This window comes from Mirounga angustirostris, unplaced genomic scaffold (assembly GCF_029215605.1).
Source record: "Mirounga angustirostris isolate CCGP_5_RB_7025 unplaced genomic scaffold, mMirAng1.0.hap1 SCAF_1, whole genome shotgun sequence".
Taxonomy (NCBI): domain Eukaryota; kingdom Metazoa; phylum Chordata; class Mammalia; order Carnivora; family Phocidae; genus Mirounga; species Mirounga angustirostris.
The window spans coordinates 186009587-186026320 of NW_026991709.1; the positions used below are offsets into that span (position 1 = coordinate 186009587).

At 39.4% G+C, this 16734-nt stretch overlaps 1 protein-coding gene across 7 annotated transcripts in view; it reads left to right on the forward strand.

Annotated features, from left to right (window-relative positions):
• CADPS (calcium dependent secretion activator) overlaps nt 1-16734 on the forward strand; it is a 484463-nt gene that overhangs the window by 235963 nt on the left and 231766 nt on the right. For all 7 annotated transcript variants that reach the window (XM_064576385.1, XM_064576381.1, XM_064576395.1 and 4 more), the window contains 2 exons: nt 7175-7408; nt 12189-12310. In XM_064576385.1, coding sequence (XP_064432455.1) covers nt 7175-7408; nt 12189-12310 — 356 coding nt within the window. The remainder of the gene's footprint in view (nt 1-7174; nt 7409-12188; nt 12311-16734) is intronic.

Sequence of the window (16734 nt, forward strand, 5' to 3'; positions counted from 1 at the left end):
TTCAAAATCTTTGGGATGCAGCAAAGGCAGTCCTAAGAGGAAAGTATATAGCAATACAAGCCTTTCTCAAGAAACAAGAAAGGTCTCAAGTACACAACCTAACCCTACACCTAAAGGAGCTGGAGAAAGAACAGCAAATAAAGCCTAAACCCAGCAGGAGAAGAGAAATCATAAAGATCAGAGCAGAAATCAATGAAATAGAAACTAAAAGAACAGTAGAACAGATCAACGAAACTAGGAGCTGGTTCTTTGAAAGAATTAACAAGATTGATAAACCCCTGGCCAGACTTATCAAAAAGAGAAGAGAAATGACCCAAATCAACAAAATCATGAATAAAAGAGGAGAGATCACAACCAACACCAAAGAAATACAAACAATTATAAGAACATATTATGAGCAACTCTATGCCAGCAAATTAGATAACCTGGAAGAGATGGATGCATTCCTAGAGATGTATCAACTACCAAAACTGAACCAGGATGAAATAGAAAACCTGAACAGACCTATAACCACTAAGGAAATTGAAGCAGTCATCAAAAATCTCCCAAAAAACAAAAGCCCAGGGCCAGATGGCTTCCCAGGGGAATTCTACCAAACATTTCAAGAAGAATTAATACCTATTCTTCTGAAACTGTTCCAAAAAATCGAAACGGAAGGAAAACTTCCAAACTCATTTTATGAGGCCAGCATTACCTTGATCCCCAAACCAGACAAAGACCCCATCAAAAAGGAGAATTACAGACCAATATCCCTGATGAACATGGACGCAAAAATTCTCACCAAAATACTAGCCAATAGGATCCAACAGTACATTAAAAGGATTATTCACCATGACCAAGTGGGATTTATCCCTGGGCTGCAAGGTTGGTTCAACATCCGCAAATCAATCAATGTGATACAGTACATTAACAAAGGAAAGAACAAGAATCATATGATCCTCTCGATAGATGCCGAAAAAGCTTTTGACAAAGTACAGCATCCTTTCTTGATCAAAACTCTTCAGAGTATAGGGATAGAGGGTACATACCTCAATATCATAAAAGCCATCTATGAAAAACCTACAGCAAATATTATTCTCAATGGGGAAAAACTGAGAGCTTTCCCCCTAAGGTCAGGAACGCGGCAGGGATGTCCACTATCACCACTGCTATTCAACATAGTATTGGAAGTCCTAGCCACAGCAATCAGACAACAAAAAGAAATCAAAGGCATCCAAATTGGCAAAGAAGAAGTCAAACTCTCACTCTTTGCAGATGATATGATACTTTATGTGGAAAACCCAAAAGACTCCACCCCAAAACTGCTAGAACTCATACAGGAATTCAGTAAAGTGGCAGGATATAAAATCAATGCACAGAAGTCAGTGGCATTCCTATACACCAACAACAAGACAGAAGAAAGAGAAATTAAGGAGTCGATCCCATTTACAATTGCACCCAAAACCATAAGATACCTAGGAATAAATCTAACCAAAGAGACAAAGGATCTGTACTCAGAAAACTATAAAATACTCATGAAAGAAATTGAGGAAGACACAAAGAAATGGAAAAACGTTCCATGCTCATGGATTGGAAGAACAAATATTGTGAAGATGTCAATGCTACCTAGAGCAATCTACACATTCAATGCAATCCCCATCAAAATACCATCCACTTTTTTCAAAGAAATGGAACAAATAATCCTAAAATTTGTATGGAACCAGAAAAGACCCCGCATAGCCAGAGGAATATTGAAAAAGAAAAGCAAAGCCGGTGGCATCACAATTCCGGACTTCAAGCTCTATTACAAAGCTGTCATCATCAAGACAGCATGGTACTGGCACAAAAACAGACACATCGATCAATGGAACAGAATAGAGAGCCCAGAAATGGACCCTCAACTCTATGGTCAACTAATCTTCGACAAAGCGGGAAAGAATGTCCAATGGAACAAAGACAGTCTCTTCAACAAATGGTGTTGGGAAAATTGGATAGACACATGCAGAAGAATGAAACTGGACCACTTCCTTACACCACACACAAAAATAGACTCCAAATGGTTGAAAGACCTCAATGTGAGACAGGAGTCCATCAAAATCCTAAAGGAGAACACAGGCAACAACCTCTTTGACCTCAGCCGAAGCAACTTCTTCCTAGAAACATCGCCAAAGGCAAGGGAAGCAAGGGCAAAAATGAACTATTGGGACTTCATCAAGATAAGAAGCTTTTGCAAAGCAAAGGAAACAGTTAACAAAACCAAAAGACAACCGACAGAATGGGAGAAGATATTTGCAAATGACAGATCAGATAAAGGGCTAGTATCCAAAATCTATAAAGAACTCATCAAACTCAACACCCAAAGAACAAAGAATCCAATTAAGAAATGGGCAGAAGACATGAACAGACATTTTTCCAAAGAAGACATCCAAATGGCCAACAGACACATGAAAAAGTGCTCAATATCGCTCGGCATCAGGGAAATCCAAATCAAAACCTCAATGAGATATCACCTCACACCAGTCAGAATGGCTAAAATTAACAAGTCAGGAAACGACAGATGTTGGCGGGGATGCGGAGAAAGGGGAACCCTCCTACACTGTTGGTGGGAATGCAAGCTGGTGCAGCCACTCTGGAAAACTGTATGGAGGTTCCTCAAAAAGTTGAAAATAGAGCTACCATATGATCCAGCAATTGCACTACTGGGTATTTACCCCAAAGATACAAAAGTAGGGATCCGAAGGGCTACGTGCACCCCGATGTTTATAGCAGCAATGTCCACAATAGCCAAACTGTGGAAAGAGCCAAGATGTCCATCGACAGATGAATGGATAAAGAAGATGTGGTATATATATACAATGGAATATTATGCAGCCATCAAAAGGAATGAGATCTTGCCATTTGCAACGACGTGGATGGAACTGGAGGGTATTATGTTGAGTGAAATAAGTCAAACAGAGAAAGACATGTATCATATGATCTCACTGATATGAGGAATTCTTAATCGCAGGAAACAAACTGAGTGTTGTTGGAGTGGGGGGTGGGGTGGGAGGGATGGGGGGACTGGGTGATAGACACTGGGGAGTGTATGTGCTCTGGTAAGCGCTGTGAATTGTGCAAGACTGTTGAATCTCAGATCTGTACCTCTGAAACAAATAATGCAATATATGTTAAGAAAAAAAAAAAAAAAGAAGAAGAAGAAGAAGGTAGCGGGAGGGGAAGAATGAAGCGGGGGAAATCGGAGGGGTAGACGAACCATGAGAGACGATGGACTCTGAAAAACAAACAGGGTTCTAGAGGGGAGGGGGGTGGGAGGATGGGTTAGCCTGGTGGTGGGTATTGAGGAGGGCACATTCTGCATGGAGCACTGGGTGTTGTGCACAAACAATGAATCATGGAACACTTCATCTAAAACTAATGTTGTAATGTAAGGGGATTAACATAAGAATAAAAAAATTAAAAAAAAAAAAAAAAAAAAAAGAACCTCAGCCTAGATTGACAGAATGCTATTTCTTCTCAAGGCTTTAGTACCCAGGGCAGAAAAATGTCCTTGTTTTCCCTTGCAGACTTCAGTTTTATGAGTCTCTTTTTAATGATGTCATTAGGAACTGTCTAAGTTCTGGGAGGAGTGATCATTCTTTGGATTTTTCCAGTATTCTCCTGCATAAAGTTTGTTGGACTCTAACTCTGGGCTAAAGTGGTATTGTCTATAACCACTGGGTCTTCTTGCAAAACCTCAGGACTATGGAGTTAAGAGGCATTGAGTGAGTCCTAAAGGTGGGTGTGATAAAAGGGACTACACTTGATAGTAAGGTCTCTCAATGCTGATTAGCAGGAAAAAATCCATTTCACAGACACAATGGTTTTTCTCTTCATCTCCATGACAACTGCAAGGCCAGCAACTGCCAGTAAAAAATGAGAGATACCACTTATCCAGTTTCCTAAGAATCCCATAGAGTTATGAGGTTTGAGCCCCAACATGAGGAGGAAAGAGGTCAGTATAACAGACCTCAGGCTGCTGGTACGTAACCTGTTTGGTATCTTCTAACATGGCCTTGAGGACCACTTTTTGACCACTTTAACTTCCCTCACTCTTCCCTTTGCTCTCAACAAGGGCCATGTTCAAAAGGAGATGAGGAAATATTTTGTGGCCATGTACAGTAATACAGACCTTCTTAGATTCATGGTTGCTTGTATATTTTCCATGGAAAGGAGAAAAGAACAATGATCCTGTCCCAGCCAACTCAAACTGGTAGCAAACTCTTCCTCATCCATCAGACTCTCAGCCCGAGGTCACCTCCTCTGGAAAGCCACTCCTGATTCTCTCAGCAAGAGTTCATGTCTCATACACTGCTGTTACAGCATCTACCTTGATGTTTCTCCAATAGATCTTTCTCCCCACTGGTTTTAACCTTCAGGGGAACAGTCCACATCCCTTCATCATGATCCTCGCCCCCACCCCAGTGCCTAACACTAAACCAGGCACAGTGTTGGCAGTGGTAAATATTTTCTAAGTGATGGTGGACCAGCAGGCAAGTCCCCACATCTCTGTGGCCTTTTTCATAAAGTTTACCCTAGTCTCTGAGGCTCACAATCATCCTGGATTGAGTCCAAGAATGGTAAGAAGCAAAAGGAAGCCCACTGTGCAAAAGTTTTGAAGAAATAAGATTCTTGTCTTGAACAATTACTAGCTCTCATTGAGCTCATCAGCCTATCATGTTATTTCAGAGGTGTCCATCCTCCTTCTCCTCTTAACTTTTACCCACAGTGTGTTTAGAAAGCACCACGTGGTGGGCTGAGCCCAACCATTAAGCAAGAAGTGATTATACTAAGAGGTTCCAGAAAGAACCAGTACTCAAAGGTTGCTGGGTAGATTTCAGACCCCCTTGCTCATTTACATGAAAAAGGAGAATCTCACTGTTCTTCCAGAACTATCTCATCATCTCTCCACCTCCACCTCGTGACTGAGTTTTAGCTGCATTGATACTTAATATGGACTTTTGACAAGCCATCCATTCATTCACTCAACTCACATGTATTAAATACTTACTATGTGCCGAAGATTATTCTAGAGAATAAGAATTCACCAAGGGTATCAAGACAGACATCATGGCCCAGCAAGAAAGATAAACAATAAATAAATTTCACCATTTTCCATTAATTATAATAAGTTTTACCAAAAGGTTGAGTTAGGTATTATAAGAAAGTAGAATAAGGGGATTCAACCTAGGAAAATAAAATTTTGAGGCTGAAATAAAGAAGATGACAAGATGGCTGAGAATTACCTAGGGCAGCAAGGGGCTAAGGGGAATGCTTATGACAGCCCCTAGGTAGGAAGAAGACTGGCATAGCACAAAGGCATCTCCAAGCTCTATACAGAGGATTTACTATATGAATTTTAGTGAAACTTCTATGGTAGCAAGAAAGAAATACCCTTCTAGCTAACTAGTGTGTGGGGAGAGTTATTGAAAGGAAAACAAAAGTATCTCAAAGGAGCCAACAGGGGAAATAGGTGGGCTTTGTGGGAATTAGAAGACCAATAAATGTCAGAGCTCCTTTCTGTGACTCTAAATAGCTTCTTTTCTCCTCTTCCCTTACTCCTGCCTTCCTGCCTTTCTTTCTTCCGTCTGTTAGTCTCTACCTCTGTCCCTCTCTCTACCTCCTTCTCTCTGTTTGTCAAGTGTCTTATTCTTTCACATGTTCCAATATGGCCCCTACCTATGAGTCTACATGATCTTGCTATTTCAGCTGCACTGCTAATTGCAATCTCAATATCTCTCAGTTCATTTGCTTAAGAGAGTAAATCTGGTTGACTGTTGCCCACTTAATTGAATTAGTTGGTTGATTTGGGTCAGATGCCCACATACTACACATTTTTTTTGCCACCCAGAATTGGTGAACCAATTCATGTCCCATGTGATCCAGGTGGAATTCTACCCTCAGCCACAGGGATGGCGGAAATAACTCATTCCTAAGCAACTCAACACAACATATCCCTAGCCTTAAAAAAGGTGGTTCAGGGTATGTACATAAGTCAGACTTTGGGTGAGAATTTGGGGATAAAAGACAGTACAAGAGGAGATATTCACCCTTCCTTTAGATAGCATGATGTGATGTTATAAGGTGCAGATCTTTAGCAAGCTTTCTGTGACATTAAGGGGAGCCAGACTGAGCATTGGGCCAACACAAGGAACCCAAACCAAGATTTGGGAGAAAAATTCAGTTGTGATATCATCTGAGTCCTGATTTCAGCCTCACTGGAAGCTGGTCTACCCCAGGACATTTCAAACCAATAAATTCCCTTCATTGTTTAAGCCAGTTCCAAGTTGGATTTTTCTGTCACTTGCAAAAAAGAAGTCAAACTGATGTGGCTTGCCCCTTGACCTGATCAGTATGGACCAGAGTTAAGGAGGGCAAGTTCATGTTTCAAGTGGGAAATGATTCTTTGAGAAGGTGATTAATCCAAAATATATTTAAGGCACTTGGACAACCTAGAGGTATAAAGAAAAAAATAGCATAACTAAAGCATGTTGCTATTACAACTGAATTCATAAGCAAGGAAGGAAAAAAATAGAGGTCAGTTCTGATACTGAATTGCTTTATCTTCTTTTCTAAAGAATTCTAATCACGTTTTTCATCACTTCATTATTTTTTTTCAATTTTTCTTGAAAACAGTAACTATTCTTTCTACTATTCCTTTTAGAAATAGCTACAGGCTATGTTTGAAACATCTCAAATGAGCTCCTCTTGAATTATTCATGTGAGAAAATCTCTATACGTATCCAGAAATAGGGTGTCTTTCTGTCTCCAAACTTAAAAACAACTGATTGCATTTTGCTAAAAAGAAACTGTTTCAACCGAAACCAGATTCAAAAAATATCACCCCATTTTTCTTTCCACAAATCAAATTTGCTGGAGAAAACTGGGGAAAAAATCGAACTATAATAAAACATTTGACTCTTTCTTACTATATGTTTATGTATATATCTCTTAGCTGTTAGAGATTGTAAATGACTAGAAGGCAGGCAGCTATCTACTCAACTAGGGTGAATATTTTTCTAGCACAATACCACAATATCTGAGCAAAATTTCACCAGTGGTAGATGTTATTATAACTCTGGGCTATAAGATGAAAACCTTCTATGTAAATCAGGTCTCTATTTACTTTTCTGCTCATACTTTTCTTTTTCTTTATAAGGAGCGCAAATTTCCCAAGTTTGTATCCAAAGAAATGGAGAACATGTACATCGAGGAGCTGAAGTCATCAGTCAACCTGCTCATGGCCAACTTGGAGAGCATGCCAGTGTCCAAAGGCGGCGAGTTCAAGCTGCAGAAACTCAAACGCAGCCACAATGCTTCCATCATCGACATGGGTGAGGAGAGTGAGAACCAGCTCTCCAAATCAGACGTTGTGCTGTCTTTCTCCCTGGAGGTAAAAAGCCCTAAACCCTTGAAAGTTTCCTGGCATAGCCAGGAGGATGTGGGTGATTAGATGCACCACAATCAACTTGCTTTCGTCCTTGAACCCCCAGAGCAGTTATTAAAATAACAGCTTACTCAGCATAGGTCAGCTAATCAGCAAGTGCTTCCCCATCTCCAGGAGCCCATGCTTTCCTTAAGGAAATGCAGTCTTAAGAACCACCTACTAAATTTAATCCTGCATTATTTTCCATCTTAAAGTAATGATCAAGGATTTTGTAAAGACCTTATGCAATTTAGAAATTTTAAGATTTTGGCATCCTGTGTCACAGTTATGAGGGAAATATCTAGCATCATTTGATGAGTTGTAGATTTTCTTTCCTGTTGTCTCTCCTGTTGGCTACACGGTAGAGAGCCTCTTGTTGCAGTGAAGGCTTTTTAGTTGATCTCATCACCCAAAGAAAGAACCTGTTCAGACTGGGAATGTGGCAGAATGCTCTACATGTCAATAAATCCTAACTTCTACTTACGTTTTATTTTCATACGTATAATTTAGGGAGTGGATCTAATCTGGCTACATTGGAATTGCCTGGGAAGCTGGTTCAGTGTGCAGATTCCTGGCATCACCCAGACCTATTGACCCAAATCTCGAGGCGGGGGAAATATGGTGCATTCACTTTGGAAAATAGTTTGGTGGTTTCTCCAACAAATGTTGGAGAGGTTGTGGAGAAAGGGGAACCCTCTTACACTGTTGGTGGGAATGCAAGTTGGTACAGCCACTTTGGAAAACAGTGTGGAGGTTCCTCAAAAATTTAAAAATAGAGCTACCCTATGACCCAGCAATTGCACTACTGGGTATTTACCCCAAAAACACAGATGTAGTGAAAAGAAGGGCCATATGCACCCCAGTGTTCATAGCAGCAATGTCCGCAATAGCCAAACTGTGGGAAGAGCCGAGATGCCCTTCAACAGATGAATGGATAAAGAAGATGTGGTCCATATATACAATGGAATATTACTGAGCCATCAGAAAGGATGAATACCCAACTTTTACATCAACATGGATGGGACTGGAGGAGATTATGCTAAGTGAAATAAGTCAAGCAGAGAAAGTCAATTATTATATGGTTTCACTTATTTGTGGAACATAAGGAATAGCATGGAGGACATTAGGAGAAGGAAGGGAAAAATGAGGGGGGAATTGGAGGGAGAGTTGAACCATGAGAGACTATGGACTCTGAGAAACAAACAAGGTTTTGCGGGTGAGGGGGATTGGTTAGCCCAGTGATGGGTATTAAGGAGGGCACATACTGCATGGAGCACTGGGTGTTATACAAAAACAATGGATCGTGGATCACCACATCAAAAACCAATGATGTATTGTATGGTGACTAACATAACATAATAAAATTTAAAAAAAAATAGTTTGGTGGTTTCTCAAAAAGCTAAACATAAATTTACCACTTGTAGAGTACAATTCTACTCTTAGATATCTACCCAAGAGAAATGAAAGCACATGTCCCCATAAAATCTTGCTCCCCAAATGTTTATAGCAGCATTATTCTTACTAGCCAAAAATAGAAACAACCTAAATGTGTATCCACTGGTAAATGGATAGACAAAATGTGGTACATCCATACAAGGGGTTACTATTCAGCACTTGAAAGAAAGAAACTACAGATATATGCTTTGATTTAGATGAATGTCAAAAATATTCTGCTTAGTGAAAGAAGGCAGACACAAGAGACACATGTTGTTTGATTCCATTGATATAGAATGTCTAGAAAAGGCAAGTCTCTAGAAACAGAAATTATATTAGTGTTGCCTGGAACAGGAAGTGGAAATGGACATGAAGGACATTATTGGGGGAGATAAGAATGTTCTAAAACTAATTTATGATGATAGTCACACAACTTAGTAAATTTACTAAATCATTGCATTGTACACTTGAAATGGGTTAATTATATGATCTGTAAAATATACCTCAATGGTGTCAGAACCATTCATAACTTATTAAAACTCAGAACCCCACAAAGATTTTATGATAGCCTTAGACTTGGGGAGACCAAGAGAATAGATCCAATTTCTGTAGATTTAATTAGGATTTGTAAAGACTACATTAATTTTCTAGAACATCATTAAGGCTTGCTGTGAATTAACTGCAAATAATTTGTTTTACTGTGCTCAATTCAGCTCAAGATAGTCATATTACAGTGTTTCAACATGTATTTTGCAGTTGGAAGAGGCAGTATTCAGTTAAATATAGGGCACTTGGTGTGTGAAAAAATCATCAGTGTAATTTCACAGAAACTTACTTCCTTTCTTTCTTTTTTAATACTGCCACCTGAGGTACTGAATGCTTTTTCTTAGGTGTCTTTGAATTTGATTATTGCCAATTAGAGGTGGCAATTTATTCCCTACTGCCTCTTGTCTTTCCACAGGAAGTGGGAAAAAAGTGGTTTATTGATTTTCATGAAGCTTTTAAATCCATAATTTCTTAATTCTTTATCTGTACTCAATATTATACAGCTGATTATCTGAAATATAGATGTGAGTGAGTCTCCAACCACACTTCCATGTGCACATGATTCAAACAGGCTTTAACTTATAAGCACAAGTACAGAATGCAATTCCCTAGGGCTCCCAAATACTTTTTACTTGGAACACTAAATTGCACATATACTAAAACTGCCAACAAAAATCATTGTGCATCTGTGTGTTGGGTGACACAGTGAGGGGGGATGAGAAGAGGGAGATAGAGGATTATCATCTCATCAGGGCAGACTGAGTTTGAATTTGCTGGTTGGTACAAGACATGTTTCATGAACTTATAGAATTGCATGGCTGGGAAGGACACTATAGAGCAGTTAACTGCAGCAGGAGAACTGAGGCCCAGGCTGCCCAGTGGCACGGCCTTGTGCCAGGGGAGTACTCTGAGGGAAAACAATGGGCATATGTAGAGGGCCATTAAGCCTACTTTGCATCATTCCCTCAGTGAATCCTCACAACAATCTTTTGAGCCATTTGCAGATGTGGAAACAAAGCCGCAGAGAGGTTAAGGAACTTATAAATGATTATACAGCTAGTGAAGATCAGATTCAGGATTTGAACTCAAATCTTTTAAATTACAAAAAAATGCTGTTCTTTCTACTGTGCCTCGCATTTCCTTTCATTTGTATGATTCTTCCCAGTATGAAAATTTTCAATTACCTACATCATCTTATTTGGTCCTCACACAACAGGGGATATAGGACATATATTATTATCCCCCATTTTACAGATGAAGAGACTGAGACTCAGGAGATTTGAAAGAAAAGTGGAATGACTTCACAGCCAAGTCATTTGCCCAACATCACATGAGTAATACAGTGGTTCTCAAAGTATGGCTCCTGGATCATCAGCATCAACATCAGCAGCACCAGGGAAATTATTAGAAATAAAAAGTCTTGGGCTCCATCCCAGACCTGCTTATCAGAAATTCTGGGGGTGGAGCCCAGCAGTTTCTGGGTTTAGTAAGCTCTCCAGATATTTCTGATTTGCACTAAGGCCCTATTGTACTTCCTTGAATCAAGCCCATTGAAGAAGTGTACACACCGGATGTTGTATTTTAGTGATGAATTACTAAATTCTACTCCTGAAACCAATATTGCACTGCATGTTAACTAAGTAGAATTTAAATAAAAATTTTGAAAAAAAGAAAGAAGTGTACCTTTTTTGCACAACCATATCCTTCTCTGTGTGTCCTGCCATTACCTCTTTTGGAGTACAACTGAGTGATACTTTTATATCCCTTGCTTACTATAGATCCCTGATGCAGGTCATTTGTTTCAGAATTTTAAATCGGTATATTTGCCCTATCCTCCCCTCCTGTCCTCTCCCCTCTGATAAATGACAGGACATACCACTGGATATGAGAATAGCAGGTGATTGAATGGAGTTAAGGGTAGTGGTGGGAAGTGCCAGGAATTGTAAAGGATATATGTTGGTCCAGCAAAACACCAGCTTTTTTCCTCAGTCTAGAACAGAGAGTATGCAGCTGCAGACATGTTTTTGTTTTGATTCAACCATGTTGGCCTGCCCAGAGTTTGTGTATTTTATTCCTCCCTTTTTGGATTATTGTCAAAACTTCAAAATCAGATTTCTGACTTTGATTCTGATTCAGATTTCCATTTTCTGGTAGGAAAAATTGCAGTATCTGGCAACTCCAGACTAAGGAAAGACAAGGCCACAATGGACTGCAACTGTGTACCAACTGCTCTGTTTGGATGGAGCATATGCTCTCCTCTTTTGCCCCAGGCCTCACTACTCCCTCTGCATCTCCAACTCTAATGCTGAATAGTTATTTGCCCTTTATCTTAGCATTTGTTTTATCACTTATCTCATTGTAAAAGAGAAAAGTGAATTTCTGGGCCTTTGTCTCTTCCAAGTTCTGAATTAAAAGCTAGACTATTTTTAAAGAAAATAAGAGAGAGCCTATTTCTTTGCAGAAATGAAAAATGATCTTATGCATTCAACCCAGGGAACAAGCAGCCCATTTCACATTACCTGTCTAGCCCCTGTGAGCTTCTAAAGTAGTGAGGGTTGTCTTTCCATCCGGGAGGCAATCAGTTACACTATGAAGAATGGTATCTTCATGCTAGACTGGTACCAGCCTGACTGATAGAAAACTGATAAAAGCCACCAGATACCTGTTGGGTTTTTTGGTAACTTCTTCCCATCTCTATATTTTCTTCTGAGGGATGCTGTCCATGGGCTTTGGCAGTAACCGCCACCATGTGTGATTCTCTTTCCAGGTGGTGATCATGGAAGTCCAAGGCCTCAAATCCTTGGCTCCCAATCGCATTGTATATTGCACAATGGAGGTGGAAGGAGGAGAGAAACTACAGACTGACCAGGCTGAGGCTTCTAAACCAACGTAAGTTCTGCTCCTCCACAGTTCATCTTCCAGAAGGCTGTTCTCATTGACACCATTTTGTCTAACTCCAAGTTAAAGGTCTGGTTTCCCCAGAAGGTTCTAGAAGGCATGTACCTTGTTTGTTTTCCAAACAAGATGACTTGATTACATTCTTATTCAGCAGCCATAATAAGGATTCCAGTTCTTTAAGAGCAGAGAACAGAAGGAAAGTAAAAAAACAATCTCCTTTCTGGAGGCTTTATATATTCACCTCAGCTTCAATCCTTTGATACGATGTGTAGGAGAGTTTGATACAAATTTGTTTTATAAGATTTGCTAAATCACATTTGGTTCATGGTATAAGCAATTTTTTCAAAATCTTTCTCTATGTGCCACAGTTATGACTATGTCAGTATATCAGTGTGTTATATTAGATATAATACATTAATTCATTTGGTCAACACATATTTGTCAAATGCTCAGTGTGTGTGTACAAGGTAGTGTTGCCCAGTGGAGAGGAAGATAGTCACTGCTGTAGCCCTACAGAGCTCACCATTGAGTGGAAGGATCAGAAATATAATCACATAAATATATAATTACAAATAGTTATAAATGCTGAAAAGGAAAGAGTGCTTTGAGAGGAGGTAGCAGGGGACCTAAATCACTTTGTGGGGACAGAGTCAGAGTAGGCCTTCTTTAGGAGCTATAAGACATTCGAGCTAGTATTATAAAAGTTGAGTGAGATGGGGTGGGAATAGAAAGAGCATTCCAGGCAGAGTCAGCTTGTGTAAAGGCCCTGTGGTCAGCAAAGGCCCTGTAGGAAAGCAGAATGGAAGGAAGGTTGGTGGGGCTAGAGTTCAGAGAACAAGGTATGCCAGAAGCTGTCAGTGAGGCAGGAAGGGACCACACAATGAAGGGCCTTGCTAGACCATGGAGAGGAAAGTACAGGGATAGGTGATTAGATATGTGTTTTAAAAAGATCACTGTGGCTGCAGCGGAGTGAGCCAGAGTTGATGCGGGAGACCAGCTAGGATTCTATGGCAGTGGTTCATAAGAGTGATGATGATCAATTCATTTGGGTCAGTAGAATCTCAGGCCTCAACAATTCTGGAGAGGTCACTGCCTTTTTCCCTCCCTACCCACTGCCTCTTTCCCTTCCTTTTCTGTCTCAATTAAGCCAGCCTAGACTAATGAGCATTCTTTTTTTATTTTTATTAATTCATAAAAGTCAAAAAAACGGTAACTCCTGATAGCAATGTACTTCCTCTCTTCCCCAGAGCATTATGAACTGTTTAGCAGAACATGAATAACTTACCAGCATGTTCAAACAAAATAGTTCAAATCTGAGGGCATTGTATGCCTTCAAGTGGTTCTTTGCATGAATAGGCAAAGGCCTCAGATCTCAGAAGTTGGGCAAAATTAATGAATGTAAGCAAGAAGAAACAAAAACCAATACAACTTGTCACACACTATCCTTCCTCCCTTTTTTTAAACTTAGTTTTAAACTGAAAATGAATGCAGTTTCTTTTTTACTGCCTGCCTTTGATAAAAATCCTAATTTCTCCCACACCTGTCACCATGGCCTGATGGCTATCAATGCTATCATGTATTATGTTATGCTGCATTATTTATCCATGCTTTTAAAAATGTGTCATGTGTTGGGGAAGAAAAACCTATTTGATGTTTCTGCCAACTTTTTAGATGATGGGCCCAATATGGTGTCATAAGATAGAGAAGGAAGGAGAAAGCTCTGATTATTCTAACAGGCTGTTGTTTCATATGAACTATTTTAACTTAAAACATAATTCATATCATTTTATTGGGTTTAAAAGTTTCAGCTGCCAGGGTAAATGATGAGCTGATTTTCCTGTGCTTATGAATGTTTAAAACAGAGTTTCAGATTACAAATAAATATGGAACACTTTGGTCTACCTACTTGAAATACTCATATCTCATAAATGTATTTACTCATATCCACACATGTGCATTATTATGTCCATATGAATAAATATCTCACACTGAAACATTTTGCTTTTCTAGCCAAAAGTATAATAATTTATTTCTCTTCCATCAGTGAGCAGGTATTACTAAAACCTCACAGAGGATTTGCTTGTTTGTTTTTAAATACATTAAGAATGCAAGTTTCATGGCTAGGGTCAAGTCAAATCAGTCAATAGTGGCTACTTTGAGTGCTGTGTTAGAAGAGTTCTGAGGGCAAATCTATACTCAGAGGAAAATAGTACATGATAAACTTGTTATGTCTGCCATAGGAGAAAAAAAAGGCATAAGTGCCCTGTATTTGCCATTTCTTAGTATCCCAAAGAGATATACCCAGAGTCTGAAATCTAGCAATGCTTGTATTTCTTGCTGTCTCTTTTTTTATCCTTTCTATATCAATTCTCTTTAAACCTCCACTCATCTTCCTTCTAAATCCACAATTCTTTTCCCAATTCTCTTCTTTACCTTTTTCTTTGTCATCATTCAGTTCTGGAAGTTTTTCTCTGCCTCTGGCTTTATCTGGTTGGATGAATGACCCTGTTGGTGCAGGTACATTTTCTTCCTCTCTCCCTAGTTTGGACTTACTCAAAATCCTCTCTGTCATTCTTTTTTCTTTGAAACTTGTATTTCTTCTCCTTTTCTTCTCTACTTCTACTTATAATTGTTCCCATTACCAATCCCCAGCTATCATGTCTGCTACTTGATTTTGATTACCCCCAAAAGTATCCTTTTGAGGGTTATCTTTCATCTATCCTAATAATTCCACTTTGTCATCTGACAAGTTTAGCCCTTTTCCTGCCCTACTCATCTTCTGAATCTCATCTTTGACTCTTCTTACAGCCCCCGATGCCCCTACTTTATTTATACATTCTAAAATCAAAATTCAATTCAAGCCAGTTTATTTGTTACTCATTAATTCTATTGTTGCTGCTACTAGGAATTTTACCCAGTAACTGGAAACCCACATCTTATCCCATCATGTCTACAAGGAATTTGACTTTTGTTTTGTTGTTTTGTTTTGTTTTTTACCAAGTACAGTCACAAATCCAGAAGTACATCGCATAACCCACTTTGTCCAAGGGTGTATTTTTTTAGAACTCTAATGTAGAGACGACTCCAATAAAAACAAGGGCAGGGAGAGTGGTGCCATGATTAAGTTTGGGAAATGCAAGACATTACATGTCTTTCTGAGTTTTTCAGTGTTCATCAGCATTTAAAAACCTTTGAAGATTTCCAACAGTAAATAAACCTATTTAGCTTTGTTTATTCATGAGTTTCCCAAACTTATTTCAACTAATACCTATTAGCATCCATTGGAAATGCTAGTCTATTATTGTCCAAACCTAGGAATGGAAGTTCTAAGCTCTCCCTCACCTCCTTAGCCAGTGCTATCTCTTCAGTTACAACCAGGGCCCTGCCTGGCATGATCATTTTGGATCAGGTGCATAATATAAGAATGCTGTGTTCATGAGTTAAATATACTTTGTGATTGGAAAAAATGGTGTGTGTGTGTGTATCCTCTGTTAGTCCTTCATTTTATCAATCTGGGTGCTACATGTGGGATATTTTCAAGCAGACTATATATCCTCTCAATTCAGTTGTCCTCCTCCCCTGGGTTTTAACGTGGAAAGCCAGGAAAATATGTTATCACAAGTTTTCAAGCAATATATTTATTTCAAAGAATATTGTCTCCATTTGTAATACATTGTTTCTGCTTCTGTGGGAAAGCAATGGAGGTGCTGAGGCAGAAGTAATTGAAATCGTGTCTTTAGGCAGGCAATCTCAGGAAGGCATGAGAATGGAGAAGAGAAATACTTTGTGGATTCAAGAAGTCAGATATATTTGTCCACCTCCTATGAAACAGAGCAGACTTTTCTTCCTATGCCAGGTGTTTTTCAAAAGACAGCACTCTTAGCTCTGCTGATAACAGATTATGTTAGGTTTTAACAAGACATGGCTTTGAGTAAAATCAAGTCATGTGATAAGGAAGTAACTGCTTTTCCATTTGTTTATCAGTTCTGATCAGGTTCAGGAGAATGTTTTTATTTGGTTCTAGTAGATTGTTAACACCCCCAGAGGCCTCAGGCTCTGCGTCTTCTGCAGACAAGAGCCTCCAATTAGAATTTCATAGCATTGCTTAGATCTCACTTATCCAAAAATGTTTTCTGTGTACTGGGCCTTGGAGTGGTTTAAATGGAAAGAGAATACCTTTTCTGAATGTCTCCTTTGAAGTGTAGATCTAAGGGAAAGACAGGAGGGGTAGGCACTTGCACACCCTCCACAAGTATACCTGTGATGCCTTCCTTGTGTCCACCTTAGGCTGGGGCTACAGCCTTGACATAGATCTGGCTTTGGCCTCGTAGAGTGGACATTCTAGTAAAGGGCACAGTCAGTAAACATATGAACAAATAAACAGGTAAAGCAATAACAGTTTCTAATTTGTGTTA